We start from the raw sequence: 17907 nt of genomic DNA on the forward strand, positions 1-17907 counted from the left end.
TGTAAAATGATGTCTTCAAAAGCTAGGTGTATTATGTTGTAACTAGTAAAAGCTAATACAGAAGAAAATATAAATATTTTATTAAAGTATCTGATCATGCTAACAACTCACTAAGAAGAGTTTGACAGTAAACTGCTACTGTATATGCAGCAGTGCTTATACTTCACATTGTCCACTTTGTGGGCAAACAAATATAAAGAACCAAAGCAGCTCTTTTCACAGTATGTCCCACCTTGCTCCATTGGTTACCTGTGCAATTTAGGGCTTGCACACAAGAGAAGCAAGTAGGAACTTAATTACAATATTAAATATGCAGCTAAAATATTCTCGTAAGAATTATCCAAAGACCATCAACATTTTTATAAGGTAATTTCTCACACATTAGAGAAATAGTAAAACTAAAAAATATTAAAACTGACAACGACATGAAAACAAAGGGCTAATCCTGGCTTTGATCTACTGATTATAATACAATTACCTTAAATATGGCACTTGCACAATGCATCTGAAGCTCCTCATGTTCACTATTCAAATTTTTCACAAGGTTTTCAATCATTCCTTCTGTCCTTATTGCAAGTCTGTAGCTTGGCTAAAAAGATAAACTGCACCTTTTAAATCCTGTATATTAACAGTTAATAACACTAGTCACAATAATAATACAGTGCTACAATTCAAGGCTTTGATATTGAAAAGCCTTGCACTTTATTTTAAGCACATCATCTGCATTGCCTTGAAAATATTATTGATGTTCTCAAAGTTAATCAAATACATAAATTCTCTGCAGTGCTCTTCAAATCACCTGTAAAACCAGGTGCTGCAATGCCTATTTTGTAGCCACCTGGCTTAAACAGAATTCAGAATATTCTGAAAGGCATCCAGACTCCCTGCTCAGAGCCAAGGAAGAAAAAGATGCTTCAGAATGGGATTAAGAAATATCCACTCACTTCATCAAGAGCCAGAAGCCAAAAGAACAGATCTATTCCTAGAACAAGGTTAGAAGAACATGTTCTTAGGATTAAAATTTTTTAGTGATCTTTTCTTCTGAATTTTAACCCACAGGCATTGTAACAGGGGACCATTATTTAAGAGAGGGGAAACATTTGTCTAAGAGATGCATTTAGTGCTATTTCCCAATTTGGCCAGATAAGAAACCCTCAAAAACTTCACCTTCTCAATATAGACTTACTGAAGCTAAAATGTGCCAGGCTGCTGAATCATGGAGCGTGCATAAACTTGTGTCATTCAAGAAGCTAATTTTGAAAATACAAAGTGTTTTATAACGTAAAATCCTGTGAAAAGTCATGTCTTCCATGTCTCAAATTCACCAAGAGAACTTACGTATATGTTTGACCTTGAGTGCAATGCACCTTTATTTCAAATATAATTCCACAAATGGAGAAATAACCACTCATCTTATATGGCAATGGTAAAAATACTTGTATTCAGTTATAAAAACTGAATATACTCAAAGTTGTGAAACCTGCCACGGAAATCTATAGAAAAATCACATATATTCCTTTCTTTTTGCAATCGATCAGACACCATCTTACCCAATTCACAAGGACATTGTAAACCACCCTGCCCTGCACTTCATTAGATCTACTTGGCCACACCTGCAGGTTAGCTTTGTAGAACTTAAATGTACTGATTAACCAGAATACAGCATCTTAAGTTGCCAAATTTGTCAAGTATGATGAAAAAAATGATGAAAAAAATTAAACTGATTAAGGATTTCATTTCTATGTATTTTCTTTCACAAACTACCCCTAGCCTTTAAATAAAAAATATGGGGTCTTTACTTCATTACAAGCTATGACCTTTTCAAAAACACTTTGACCACACAAAGCATCTACTTCCTGATGGGATATCTGCCCTGGTTTAAGTGACAGTCAAGCGTAATGCTTCCCTTTAGTAGCCCATTGTTTTAATGATTAGAAATAACTTAGCTATACCTGTTTACTTACCTCTGAGGCACATTCTTGTAGCGTCCCCACTACCGGGGTTAAGATGTTTGCATGAGAACATTTGAGCCACCTAGCTAATAGTGGAATGCCACCAGCTTTACGGATTGCTTCTTTATTTTTGGTGCTCTTGCTGCAGCTCCAGAGAGCCAAAGCCCCACAGCGTGCTATTTCAGTATCTTTTGCTTGGTAAGGTGTTAGACTGGTTGATCCCACTGAAATATATTCCAACAGCTTAACCTAAAAAAAAATTTTTTTAAATTCTGTACAGGGAAGTTTGATATCATACTGCTTTTTAATGATGGTAAACACTACCACAGGAATCATGTATACAACACATGACGTATTTTTTGGACAAAAATATGCATATGACAAGGGTACAAATTTTAATGTCTGCTTACCAATCTCTTGATTCCTCCATGCTGCCTTACTGTCCTTCGTGCTTGTTTAAATCTAGCAACATTAGCAATTGTTTCAGCTGCCAAACATTTTAGATCTTTATCTGGAGAGTCCAGTATTTTCACCATGATCTGTAAGCCCCCAAGATCTGCAATTTCATGTCTCATCGCTGCGTTTTGACTAATTTCCTTCAGGATTTTTAATGAACCAATCTAAACAATGGAACATAACATAAGTTAAACATTATTTAAGCATACATAAACAGAAAAATTATTTTAAATGCTGGGTTATCTAAAACATTTTATCTTTTAAATTGAAACAGAAGAATGAAACTGGAAGTCAAAGAAATTGATTTTGTTCTAAAAAATCCTTGAAATCGAGAAAATACGGAAATGAGAAAATAAATCAATTTTCCTTATATCATATAACTTTGAAAATGGAAAAAATATTCTAATAGAAAAGGCATGTTCATTGGTCTATTCGACAAAGCTACTTACCTGACATCTAATTTCTTCCGTATCAAGTAAATTAATTAATACTTCAAGACACCCAATGTCTCTGATGGCCCGCTGACAAGTTTCTTGAGTCAGATTGAAATCTCTCATCGAACACAATGCAATTACAGTAGCTGTTGGATTACCTCCCTAAAATAAAGTAAATAATTAACAAATGTTTAAAGTGCATTTAATATAAAATTTAATCTCTTCTACTAGTGCTAGTAAAACTACTACTAAAGAAGAAGCATGTTAGATTATTTTGATTCTATGGAGTTAAATAACTCGGACATAGTAAGAAATGGAATTATTAATAAAGTTTGCAAATGGCATAAAGATTGAAGTGAGAATGAATATCACAGGTGACAAATGACTATGGCTTGCTGTGAATGGACTAGTAAATTAGGCAGTCAGGTATTGTGAGTTTGGTATGAGTGTTTGCAGATAGCAAAAGAACACAGTGAAGGTAGACATTTCAGAGCAGCCATCTGCATTCTTTGCATTGGTATTCACTCTGGAAGAAACTGAAGAGATTCCAACAGGAATCTTCCACTGAGGACATTTTCGAGGATTTTTCTGAAACTGAAGCCACTGTAGAAAGGTTTTATAAAAAAACCCTGACGTTAAGAACAATGGCAAATTGCTGTTATTAGATAGTATTCAACTGAGTTATACAAGAAACAGGGTAAATAGTTGGTTCAGTAGAAGTGGCATGTATCCTCTCGCTTCAAACTGCCCTGTTACCAATGTCCTTGGAAACAATAAATGTGATGTCAACTTTGAAAAGATTTCAAGGGTTACTCAAAGCTTTTTAGCCAAATATCTGTGCTGGACAAATTAGCAGACTGTAATAAAGAACAGAATTAGCAGACATCTGTCTAAATATGATATTCTTGCAACAATACGATATACTTAGAGTCACCATGGATCTGTTAAGAGAAGTCCTATGTTACAAAACTTACCAAGCTTGCAGCAATGGTGATCTAGTTGCTATGTCTTAACTGGACTCCATAAGGATTTTGACAGTCCCTCCCTGATAACTTTTAAAGAAATTAAGCCATTATATTATAAGAGGAAAGGTCATTGCATGGATTGAAAAGAATGACTAAAGGATAGGAAACTGAGGATGGGAGAAAATAGTCAGTTCAAATAAAGGGATGTGAGTTCCATGGATCTGTGTTGAAGTTAGGCAGTTCGACATACTCATAAACACCCTGAAAAATTGAAGAACTAGTTATGTAACAAATTTTGTTGATGATATTACGATTCAGGGCCAGTTGTAACAAACTGCTAAAGAATTTAGTAAGACTAAGAGGGCAATAAAACAGCAAATGAGAAAATGAGAAGTGATGCACATCAGAAAAAACAATCCTAACTCCATAGATTAAATGATAGTTTTTCACCTGACCATTAAATATTAGAAATGATATCTTGAGGTTAGGGTAGATGGCAATCAAAAAACAAATGGAATATTAGGATTTATTTGGAAAAAATAGTGAACAGATAATGTCACTATACTACAGTATAAATCCATGGATCACATACACCTTAAAAACCTCATGTTGTTCTGCAGCCTGAGCTTCAGGAACGTTACTACAGCACTGGAAAACTTTCAGAAAAGAGCAGCAAAGATAATCCAAGGTTTTTTTAGTCTAGAAGAGGGATGCCTGAAGGGATATGATAGAGGTCTACAATGTTAGGGATAGCAATGAGCAGAATAGATAGGGATTGACTGTCCAATGTCTCTTTTAATACACATATAATCTCTTTTAATGATGAGGTATAATAGAATTTAGGTTAAAAATAAATGAAAGGAGTTGGTTCTTCAAATGAGGTAACAGTCTAGTGGAACCGGTTGCGAAAGGATTCTATGAAAGTTAAAAGTTTTCATTGAAGGTCAGTAAAAAAATAAATATCTCATTCAATTTTCAATTCCCTGAGCTAAAGACAAGTGGTGGCTAGGAGAGTATTTGAAAGCTGTGTATTTGCCCTGTTCTTACTTCGCCCTGGGCATTCATTTATGGTCCTGGGTTTCTTCTGCCTTGGTAGAATATGAACAGAGTTTCACTCTACTATAATTTATGCAGTCAAGTACCCTACATTTGTGGAAATCAGAGGTCAGGACATCTGGAGTGCAAAAGATGAGCTTTAACCGCAGAAAACTTCCATCCTGATCATCATGTCTCCCGTCCTGTTGTAATCAGGTTACTGGGATACACTGTCTTTTGATCTGCCCAATACAGTTTCGTTTATGTCTAAATTTAAGGTCATACACTTACAAATAATGAAAACAGGATATAGCTCAATGCAGGAGTTTTGTCCTGGAAACAAGAGCATATAAAAAGACTTGGGATGTTGAATATGAATTTGAGATTACAGCGTAACATTTGATTAAAAGGATGAATTTGGGGATGTATAATTGAAAGTACTGGATAGGAACATAAGTATCATCTCTTTTTAGACATTTGTGCAACTCCTACTGAAATTCTGTGTCTTAATTTTCCTTTTTTACAGTTGTAGAAGGAAAGCGAAAATATGGAATGATTCAGAGAAGAGAAATAAAAATTATTTTAAGCCTGGAAAATAGTTGCATTAAGACAGACATGCGAAGCACTATTTAGTTTATTAAAAAGTAAATTAAGGTATGATTTATTCATAGTGAATAAATAAATCTATGAGGAATAGGAACGTGATCATAGAGAGCTCTACAGTCCAGCACAGAGGTTTGATGATTTGAAGTTAAAGGTACTAAAATTTAGATGAGGAGTAAAGTGCAAGTTTTCCATTGTGTGGTTAATTATCCTTTGGAAGAAATTATTTAGAGTGATGGTAAGGTTTCCAGCAGTGGAAATTTTTCAGTCAAGTTGGACGTTTTTGTAGAAGATAAGCTCTATTTCAGTCACAGCTACTAGACTAAAAGCAAGAAAAAGATCAAAGAATGCATTCTATGGTATGCAGAAAGTTAAACCCTGTGATAACAATGGATTCTTTTGAACCTATAATATAGATTTACAATTAATCAAATCAGGGATGAACCCAGCTGCACAGAAATTAGGAGGGCTGAGCTACCATGTAGCTGCAACAGAAGCTGGAGTGCACGAGCAATGCCAACTGGTGCTAATGTGGAAGTTGCAACTTAGAGCACCTAGTAAATCAAACTACAGCATCCACCTCCCACGTGCCTCTGAATTCCAGGGAAGCTTTGGCTCCCATCCAGATCGGAACTGTGCTGCCCAAGCCCCTCTCTTTGAAATGACACTTTTGAAACTGTAAAGGACTTTGAGCGAACCCTTTCCAGAGGAAAATATTTTGCTAAATTGTGCAGATCATACTGAAATACAGAATATTGAAAAACTGAGTAATGTTTGCTAATGTGAAATGAGTAGATCTAATAAAGCCAGAACTTTTGCAGCATATTTCTTAAGTGCAAACAAAACCAGTAAGACAAATACAGTAAAAAAATCTTTAAATTTAACATGCTCTTCAACAGCTACCATAAACATCGTAGAGAATTGCAAGTGAGAAAATACATCTAAAAGGAATGTGAGAAAAATACTTCATAAAGCTTCAGATTAGTAACTTACATCAGACAGCACTTCTGCTAATCAATAAATTGTATGTGGATGGCACTTCATAGATAACTTTTACTTAAATTTCTTGTAACAATAGATATCCACAGAATTTCCCCACACAAAACTGGTTAAATATAAAGGTAATTTTTTAACATCTGTAACATATAGTGTCCTAAAGAAAGATTCCTACAATTTTTTAATGTTATCTTTTTTAATCATCATTATCATCTTGACTTCAGAAGAAAATAAAATGTGTCTTGCTTTAAGAACATATTTTGATCTATTTTGAAAATATGTCCCAGGAAATAAAATATTGTAACAATTTCTCAAATGTTTTCCTAGAGAAATCAGTTTATCCACACATAGCAAAGTCTAAATGATTTTTTAAAAAATCCATAAGATATGATTCTAAAACTACATCGAATATTCTGTAGCTCAAACAGACCAACTGACCAACAGCTGTCCTTTCATGAAGTTTGTGGTCTTTTCATATAGCTTAGACTTTGAGATTTACTTTGCTTTGTATTATAAAAATTTTGCAACAGGTGTTTAAAGAGAAAACTTGTCTTTTTATTATTTTACATAAATGTAAGAAGTATATTGCTGACCTGACAAGAGATGTCTCTTCTTTTGAGAAGTGCTTCTCCTACAGTGAAACTACATCTATACATAACATAGTAACTCATAATTCACTTATCGTACATGCATAATGGTTGGCACATGACATTTCATATGGACCAAGTTTTTAAAAAAATTTAATTCTCTTAAACAAAAAATAGAACTGTATATAAAATATATTTATGAATTTTATTTTCATGGCTTCAAAAACGCACATACCACTTTCAGTGTTTTTAAAGTGAAACCACAATAAAATGTTTTTCATATGTGCTGAAGCATCAGTTCTATAAAATAAGAAACACTACTGATGGTTTCAACAATTATTTTTTGTTTCTTGAAGTTATCATTACAGTAAGTCTTGCAGCATAGATTTTAACATGCATGGAAATAGTTAACTCTCCATTAAGTTGACTTAAAATCTGCATCATGTTGTTATACCAATTGAAATCTGATATGTTGTATGCAAAATAAACTCTACTGGCAGACCAACAATCAATTTTAAGGCTTGAAATTAAACACAGATTTAGTTTAAAGTATGCCTCTCTTCCTATATAGTGGTATAACATATATATCCACAAATTAAATGAAAATAAAACACCATCACTGCTACACTATCAGTAAAACATCTTCTGTGCAATGTACGTGTAATGTCCCTGTTATGATACTAAGAGCTTACAACTGAGAACAATAAAGAATTCATAGCAAAGCCTGTTGTTCTTTTGCTTTTATTTTTTAGGTGTTTAACGGACCACTTTTATAACACAATGCACGGATTAATCTAGTCAAAACTTTTAATGTATGTATACAAAGGCAGCTGTTTTAGACTATGTTAAGATTGTATATAAATTTGGTATCTGTGAGTCTAGTCTCACAGGTTTAGTCACCACTATACTAGAAACACCCTTATTTGGCAATCTTTCTCCAAATACGACTACATGCATCAGTCAGTCCATTCTGAATGCAGAGCAAGACAGAAGATGCATAAACTTTTGGCTGCATCCAGGCCCCCTTTTCACTGGCTTGCTTAGTGTCCTATCTTTTTCTATTTAAAAATCCCCAGGCCTTCAGAAATTCTTCCTTATGAACTCAGGGAATAGTGGATACTGCTTCTGAAGTATTCAAGTACCTTTGGACACCTTCTGGCAGAAATTTATTCAAATACAGCATGCCTGACACACACTGCTCAAAGATCTAGTGAAAGATGTCCTGGCCCATGGCAGGGCAGTTGGAACTAGATGATCTTTAAAGGTCCTCTCCAACCCAAACCATTCTGTGATTCTATAATCTCAAGTTACAGTGCTCCTCAACAACAGCAGTGGTAGAAAATAGCTACGCACTTGGTTACTGGTGCTAATATTTGGGAAAATTAGTATTTAAGGTCATCCTAGGGCTTCTTAAGCCACAAGAGATTTCCAGTGGGAGGAAAAAAACAAAATTAGCTACAGGGACATATTTTAATATTCTTAAACATTTCACTTTTTTTCTCTGTAAGTTTGTTAAATGAATTTTACAGTGAAAAGAACTGGCAAAGATGGCTATGTGCTTATTTTGCAGCCATTACCTCCTAAAGCAGCTGAAATCATCTTGATTCCCAACATAAGTCAGGGCAGTTTGAAGTTGGGTTGCCCAGGGTGTTGCACAGGTACAACAATATTTTTAAATGGCAGTGTATCAAACAGCAATTAAATAAAAGCTAGTAGGAGGCCAGAAATTAATCCATTGTTGTTTTGTAAATTCAGGAAACCAGAAGGCATGATGTAATGGCAAAGAACAAAAGAGGAGGCTCAGAAGAGTCATCAGTGCGTTTAAAAAATTACATAATGTGTACAAAACCAAAAATCTCATTGAGGATGACGAACAGGAAGTGTAGAAAGAGATTAATCAGGCAAAAGCATGAGCTCTTCCATTGGATGAAACTCAGGAAGCATACAGAGAGTGAGGACAAGATCAAATAACTAAGAATGAAAATAAAAGAATAACGCAAGCATATAAGGATACAAACCAAAATACAACTACCAAGGGACACACAAGTTAAAACCATCATTTTGTTTTATACTTCCATAATAATCAAGAGGAAAAAAAAATTCCTCTTGAAAGGAGTAAGCTTTCAACAAATGAAGCCTAGAAAGGTAAAAGCATTAATGGGTCTTTTTTATGGATTAGTCTTTACTATATTCTAGTAATGTATATATAATGTCAATGATGACGTTGTAAACACTCTGCTTATGCTAAGGACCTAACTATTCAGTAAGTACTTAGATAGCTTTGATGTTTTCATACTAGCTGATCTTAATGGAATCTGCTCTATGGTACTGAGAGAATTGGCTGATGCCAAAGACCATGATTAGTTTGCAGAACTGCATAAAAAAATCTGGTGTTAACAACGGAATACAACGTATATATTGCCTATCAATATCACAGTGTTGTCAGACAAAAAAGCAAACTTTACAGAGAGATTTATAACCAGATTTGTAACCTGTAAGATACAAAAAACCATCCTTCTTCAGTTTGGCACTGATAAAACCACAGTTTAAGTACCAAGTTCATTCCAGGAATCATACTTCAAAAAAAAGATACTGACCAACTTGATGAAGACTAGAGGAGGACAGCAAAATATCTCAAAAGGATGATCTACACAGAAAAACAGAAGGAACTGTAGCTGTTTACTCTACAGATGAAGAGAATAAGAAGGTGTTTTAAAGTACTGCTACAAAGACAATCATCTGTTCTCGAAGTCCATTGTGGGCAAGAAAAGAAATAATGGGGTTCAATGGCATCAGGGCTGATTTACTTTAGGTATTAGAAAAACTTTTTTAATGGTAAGAATATTTGAATTTTGGACTATATTCCTTACAGCTGTTACGAAATCTCCATTACAGGAAAGAAAAGTTACAGAAATATTTGTCCAGAAGATACACAAAGAATTGATGCTGTTCTGGAGGCAAGCAGACAGAGTAAATGAACTCCTGCATTCTGTTCTAGCCCTATTTTCTATTATTTATTTTTCGTGAAATTTTATTACCATGAAATTTTGTAAATATTAAATGATTTTTATTAGATATTTCCTTTTCTTCTTTAGAAAAAAGAGGATTGATCCCTAATAGATAAAAAGATCGTAGATACAGATAATAGATAATAAAATATACAGGCTTAAGATTTCAATAACACATGTCCCATCCTAATTAAAACCTTTCCTAGTCAATACAAACTATGATCTCAGTTCAGTAGGCTAGGAAAGAAAGATACAAAATTTCCTCTAGAGTAATCTCTGGAAAGGGTAAACACTATTAAAGTTTTTGCAGATGATCTGCCAGCAGGCAGAAACATTAGCTTTTCAGATAGCTGAGACTGTACAGGAGTTGTACAGGAGACCTATGGGGTACCTAACCTGATACAGTCCACTTTATGGCATGCGTTATCCTCTTCCTTTTGCTTCAACCCTCTGACATCATATGTGGCATAATTATGCCGTGTTGACTATCTTCCTACAGCATAGACCTGTACCAGAGTTTAGAATGGTCACAATTGACACTAGAGAAAGGATGGTTCTATGAGAAAGGCACCACACTTGGTCCCAGGATACCAGTGGTCCTCGAGTCCTTTGACAAAATTCCTGCCTGCTACTGGCCAGATGCCTTTTCCTGGTATCTTTGTTCCCCACTTTCACCTGAAACCTAAAGGCATTATTGGAATACAAGTAATAAAAGTACTAACAAGACTATAAAGAAAACGATTCCAAATGTGTTGCCCAATTTGTAGTAAAATGCACATACATGCATGGCAAAATATAAACATTACAATAAAGTTATAGTGCATTTCAGTTTCCTGAGAGAAAGCAAGATTAAATAAAATGAAAATTATAGAGCTTTTGGCTCACAAACATCTCTATAAATATGGTACCTATTTGGAGTTTTTAAAATTAATTTATTTAATTTGTATTTGGATTTACAGTTAATATGACTGAACGCAACCAGAAAATGAAATATGGTTTTACTTTGCATGGCAATATGGCAATGTCAAGGTTTTTTTTTTTTCTGTTTAGATCTATGGCTGAAATTCAGTTCATTTTATTTACTGTATTAAGTCAGTCCTGGATAGATACCTTCACATGCATGTCTGTGATAATAAGCCTATGACTGAATAACAGGAAAGAAAATTGCTGTTTGTGGGCATTTTTGTCATTCTTATGTATAATAATACCCTACATTTCATTATGAGTATATATAACCTGAATGGCAATTACAATATACTTGAGAAAATTAAGACCGAACATACCAAGTCAATACATTTTTAGAAAATACTGAACAAACAAATTAGTTTTATGTGATATCCAAAAGAAAGTAGGTCAAATTATAGAAACCTTTATTGTTACACCAGAAATTATTACAAACTCCTAGAACAAAACCATTGTTTAAGTGGAATCCCAGCCCAAAATATTATTAAAATATTGTCGTTTTTATAAAACAAGAAGGCCAAAATAAGTAGTAAAGTATGAAACAGAATTCTTCATTTACACCTTTGTGACTTTTTGATTTTCTGTTGAAGCTGACTCTCTCAAATCACAGATCATTTTGTAATTTTCTGCTGGAAAATACTTCAAAATTTAAATAAATTTTGATAAAGCTTAATGAAAGACTGAGAATTGCAGTATAATACATATAATATGCTTCAGTATGGTAATTTTTCTATGCTAGTGGACCTCTAAACACTCTGAGCTTTGTTTTGGTTTAAATACTAGTTCCAATTTTTCATTTTAGTTTATAGAACATACAAGCTGCAACTTGTTAAGAGATGAGTTATGGACAAGTATAACTGAGTTATGGAATAGTTCCCTGCCCCATTTCCTGAATCTTCTGGCATTCTTTGGCTAGAGCCTGGCAGTATGTAAACCATACAGATTAATATAAGTAAAGCCAGTGGAAAATCACAGGCGTCACAAAATCACAAAATCCAAAATGTTCACATTGGACTAAAACCATGTACAGAAGCTGCACGGCTTTAGATACAGATTAATACTTTGACCCTCACCCTTCACAGTGGCAGAAGTGACATATATGTTATGACCCAGACACAGTGAGTTTAAATTGTACCGTATTTTATGAAATTGAAAAGAAATTAGTTTCTAAACAAAAGAATAAGTCTATTATTTTCTGAGTGAACCAGAAAGTTTTGTTAGGCAACTGTTGATTCCGTGTTGAAAACTCTCCCAAGGCATGTATCCATTCGATTAGCTTTCCCTTTCTGATTCATAGTAATTGGATTCTACTATAGAGAAGGTAAGAGTCAATGTAGTTCATGCGCAGACATATGAACTTTTACTTCACTGAACTAGGAATAGTAGAATGTTTTTCTCAGTAACTTCTCAAACCTCAAACTTGGGAAGAAGTGAAATGATGACCTAAAAACCTCAGAAAACCTAGCCAAGGTAATATATATAATATCTTAACACTGCAAGTTTATCTTCTTCTCATTTGTGAAATTTTCAGTTTAGGAGTGCATTTGTTCCCCAGTTGCATCTGAACAATTTTGTAAAGACAATGGACCACACTCTTTACAATCCTACATAAATTTTGAGAGAAAAATAAAAAAAAGAGCAATGTGCACAACAAACCCACAATCCCACTGTGATTTCTAGATCAGATCACTGCAACAGATTTTACTTTGGGATTTAATCTAATTGATCCATCAGAAACCTGTTACTGCAAAATGTCACCATTCAAGCCAATGTGTGAGCACTGAGGTCATTCTGACTTTTAGCTCTGGCTTAGGTTTTAGTTACCATAGGCCACCTCTAGTACCTTTGGTAGCCGTACCAGAGTTCAGACTTCAGCTCATCCGGCAAAATGTCTTGAGGTAACTGTATTTACAGAGTAAGTCTTAGATTGTCTCCAACTCACACCATAATCTCCCAACAACACTCCAGCATGAATAAACTCAGCTTCAGCAACCATCCTAGACTTCCTCTGCTCACCATGACAGGCCTTTTTAGCATATGCAAATTGCTTTACTTAATGCACAAACCATGACCTTCCACCATTCTCTGTAAGAGAAGCCACCCTCCTTGGTACCATCTTATCTCTCCAGCAGTACCTTGCCTTCAGCTGCCATTATCACCAACACAGATGGAGTCCCTGAACAAGTGATTTGCCTCAGCATCCTTGATGATAAGGGCCGTGTTTTTGAAAGTGACAGTGATTTCTTTAGCCCCAGCCAAAGGAAAATTGCTCACTTGGTTGTTCGGATCATGACATACTGAATCTTGGTCACTGTCTTGCCCTCTCCTCGCTTTCAGAAGAGGTTGCTCTGGAGAACAGAGACTTACACACTTGGTAAGTCACACGCACTGGGAGACTTGTTCCATTCAATGCTCTCTGGTATTGAAATGCAAAGCTTTCTGCATGCCTACATCTGTGGCCAAAAGGTCAGACAACTCCCTCTAGAAATGATCATGCTAACTTCTACCATCAAGTAACAAATCATTTTGGGGTAGGAACTCCATTGCCACAGTAACTGTAATAGCAGTGGTGCAACATCATCATATGTATGCTCAGCCTGCCCGATGAGCACCAGAAACATGGCCAATACCACTCACAGCTTAACAAAACATGTTCAGTTGTGAGGTTAAAGAAGATATTCATATTCCATTTCACTGCCTGCTCTAAAGAGATAATAACTATGTATATAAAAAGACTAGCCTCTCTGTAATAACCTAGAGCCTAAAGGATCATCATGGACACTAGGACAGGACACAGTGAGTGTGTGCACCACACCCAGGTCTTCAGCATTTGTGTCTTCTTCAGCCATAGAGGACATCAGTGCTGGCAGGATACCTGTATTGTTGGTAAGCCTCAACACCATATACTGTCATGAGTCTATAGTGCCTATACAAACAATACAATGCCTTCAGCTCTTGCAGGCTGACCAGAGAGTTATGTTCAGACATTTCATCTTGAGACGATTGATTTTATACAAGTATCCGGATACTCTGTGTCCTGAACACAGCTGGCTGCAGACTTGAAAACCTCAGCAAGGCCAGCAAAGAGCCCTTTTATTAAACTTAACGGAATCAGGCCATGGCATTCAGGACTAACTTTATTCAACCTAAAACTGCTGCAGTCCTATACTGTCCTGTTGCAAGTGGGCTATATCCTTAAATTTAAATATTTGAGCCGAGTTACCTGCAAACTTTTATTTATATAGGCTTCCACCTGCCTTCTTTCCTCCCTTTCTGCCTTCAGTCTCTGGCTGAAGTCATATGTGATGCTACATGAATCACAAACCCTTGAGACAAACTTACCCTACAGTAATCCTTCAGTGGCCTTCAAAATGTCTCTTTGACATGAGCAGTGCACATTTAGGGCTCATGATGTCCTTGGGCTATGCTTCCCTCCCAATTCCCTCCCATACCATAAAGATGCCCTTTATGCTGCCTATGCAATTTCCCTCCTAAAAGATACCAACCAGCTAAAAGATACCAACTGAACAAAAAATGTTCTTTCAGGAAAAATGCTAAATATAGCTAAATTTGTTTTGCAAGAAAAACAAACAAACGAGCTCTCAGATGTATTATGTGCCAGTACAGATAGGTGAGAACAGATAGTTGGGCTAATATAGACCAAAGTAACTCAGAAGGCCAAGATACAAACTTAAAAGTGATTCTTGAGTAAAGAGAACGAAAATGCTGTCTCTCAGAACAGAGTAACTTAGATTCATATGATTCCTCAAAGAAAGGACATATGTATGCTTTAGTGACCAGAAGACGGATAAGGTCCTTTGCATCTGTGTAGAAATTATTGGATTTTTTACTTTGCTTTTCTGATTGCTCAGACAACATCAGTCTCAGTCAGATGTCACAAAATCTCCACATGTTGCTGTTTTTTTGGTCAGCTAATTCTTGCAAATTACTTCCAGATGTTTATTTACTCCTGCTTTCCTCCAGAATCCAGATAGCCTCTCTCCTTGTTCACCAACATAGTGTCAGAAGAACCGTCCTAAAAATGTGAGGATACTTTGCAGCCCACTCCCTGAAGAGCTCCAAAGACAATGCAGCATATGGTGATAAGAAAGCAAAGAGTTGTGCAAAGCCAGTAGGTCTGGTCTACTGAAACCCTTCTGAAGAACCAGAAGCAAGATAAACCTATAGGATCCTGATCACACACATATTGTCTATGTAAACAAAGCTCAAGCACAGTCACCAAGCTGGCTAGGCCAAAGTTAGAGCATACGTATCTAGCAGATGCCCATCAATTAATTCTCCCATTAACTGAGGACTGCCAATGAGTTTCTAAGGCTGTTACCAAAAAGGCTGATCTTTATAAAGTACTCCAAGGAAAAAAGGCCAGAAAGCACGCAAACCCCGATTTCCAAATACATAAAGAATCTGGAATAAGAGTAGGCCTTCAAAAGACTACTTCACATTACACTCACTGATTATTTCAAATGCACAAGACTGTGGGGATGGGAGTCATCTGTCTAAATTCACACACCTACAACCATCCTACATGCCTGATAATTAAGACCGAGTCATGTATAGCCATCCCACGTTCCTGTTAATTGAGACCAAGTCAACAATGAAGTCAAAAACATGATCCATCTCACTCTGAATTAGATGCTTAAAATATCAGATGAATCACATCCTTAAAGTGCCTATTTTTTCCATTGATCATAAAGGCAGCCTGGAATGCCCAGCTCAGCTACAAACACCCACTCTGTTTATGTTTAGAGCTAGGTGAGATGAATCCCAGTCTAGGTATTGACTTCTATGTCTTGGCACTAGAACAAGGATACAGCCCCCTCCCTGCCTTTGGCCACTTCATCTGAGGAAAATAGCATATATATTTTTAAAAAAAACATGCAGAAATTAGCAGAAAATGCAGACTGAATGAGAAAGAGAAAAGGGTCTAGGATTAAATAAAAAAAAAGCCCTACACAAACAGCACTATTCTTTTTTAATTTAACATTGATACTTGTAAATCCTGACTGCAGACTTGGAGATGGGACATATGCTGCCCATAATACAGATGTATTCCTGACCTTGTGTGACAGTGTCAGACCTGACTAAGCAATTCCGATTTTGCCTAACACTTGGCTCACAAAGAGAATAAAAGACTTAATTTTATTACAGCCATTTTATTTTTATAGATCCAACTCATTTGGGAAACCAGTGGGAGTGAATCTGTGGAGAAAATTTAATGAGGCTGAACTAGGAAGGACCTGTGCCTGTATAGACTACTGGAGAGTTAGCACGTTGTTGACGCTTCATACTCACTGAGCAGACAGAAAAGACAGTGTCATTTGAAACCAGCCAAAAAAAATTTTGCAAGAAAAACAAAATTATACCAATAGTTTATGAAAAACCAAGAGACAAATGTTATCTGGTGAAATAAACTTAAAAACTGAGCTTAGTAAGAACACAGGATAAACAAATATAGATGAAGACATGGCTGAAGCACAGGCATGCTTCTGAAATAACTATGTATAGTAAGCTGTGATTAAATTAAGCCTAGATCCAATGTGGATCACTAAAACCAATGAAGAATGCTGTTCTCGCTTCTTAAAACTCTTGGTAGCTTTCAGACACAATCATGTTCTAATTCTTTAGGAAAGACAACAATTTGATTATCTATCTACTTCATGATTATAAAGCCTTAAGTCAGATTGAGACAGCTGTGGCAACTTACAATTGTTTTAGAGGTACAGTAGTTACAGTGTCAAAACAGTAGCTCATTAATTTAATTACCTGCTTTTACAATAGAATACAATCCTGCAGAAAGAGGAGAATCAAACCAGTTCTTTTACATTCTTTTCCTCAGCCCTTAATTTTTGACATACCAACTCTTCTTTCTTGCTTTCTGTGGTAGTCTATTTTTTTTCCTTTTTTTAATTTATTTCTATCTTGTCTTTCATCTCATCAGCTATGAAACTCTTACGAATGGGTAACGCGCAAAGCATTAATTAAACCCCCACAAGACAGAAATTCACCAGAGTTGGTGTTAATGGTCAAAAATCAACTTGCTGTTATGAATTTTATATGTCCTTGAGATGAGGAATGATTTGTTTGTACAGTATTTTGAGGAGAGAGCTATGCAAGTGCTTCAGAGTTGCCAATTATAACAATAATTTGAGAGTTCACCATTTGCCAATATTTCCTACCAGTAAATTTATCATAAAAAGATTTCTTTTTCATGATCAGCACTGGCTAGGTTGTTAAAAAATACATATCAACTATAAAGAGCAGTTTTCCCATATTTTTATTCCTTTTTTTTTTCAGTAATCACATTCTTTATTGAAGTTTTTTAAAAAAAATCTTGGATAATACTGGAAGATGGGAACAAGAGGTGTTCGTGAACAGTGGAGAAGAGAGTGATATGAAGGCTGACAGGTTTGCAAGGCTGACAGGTTAGCCAAACATGTGCCTAGAAACACTAGCAGGTGGCACATTATTATGCCTCATACATTTGGTATTTTCTGAAAAATAACAGCCTACCACTTAGCCAAAGTACAGCAAAATTTATTTTTCATCTTGATCTTTCAGTTCAGTTGAATAACCTCCTCCATATTACCCCACCAAATACTTTCATAAGGGAAGAAAAAAGATTTTTTGTTAGACACTCTACTAATAAGGCCAGGTAAACTATCTGCAAAGATGGTCAGTCCTGAAAAAATGTGTTACAGAGTGGCAAAATTATTTTACATACAAAAATATTTTATATGCACTTATATAAGCTTATTTTGTATTTAATAGCTGAAATATAATCTCATGCAAGTCTTGCTAGTGTGATATTATAAACAAAAAACAGTTAACTGATCCACAGATTGTGGAAAAAGTAACATAATGTGCAATATATTTCCTACACAGATTAG

At 35.4% G+C, this 17907-nt stretch overlaps 1 protein-coding gene across 1 annotated transcript in view; it reads right to left on the reverse strand.

The window, feature by feature from the left end:
• The window catches only part of ODAD2 (outer dynein arm docking complex subunit 2), an 85321-nt gene that overhangs the window by 54671 nt on the left and 12743 nt on the right, over window positions 1–17907 (reverse strand). Inside the window, exons 7-10 of the mRNA XM_068405620.1 lie at window positions 2858–3004; window positions 2363–2572; window positions 1965–2201; window positions 479–589 (exon numbers count right to left, since the gene is read on the reverse strand). Of these exons, the coding sequence (XP_068261721.1) occupies window positions 479–589; window positions 1965–2201; window positions 2363–2572; window positions 2858–3004 (705 nt within the window). The remainder of the gene's footprint in view (window positions 1–478; window positions 590–1964; window positions 2202–2362; window positions 2573–2857; window positions 3005–17907) is intronic.

This window comes from Nyctibius grandis, chromosome 7, assembly GCF_013368605.1.
Source record: "Nyctibius grandis isolate bNycGra1 chromosome 7, bNycGra1.pri, whole genome shotgun sequence".
Lineage (NCBI taxonomy): Eukaryota > Metazoa > Chordata > Aves > Nyctibiiformes > Nyctibiidae > Nyctibius > Nyctibius grandis.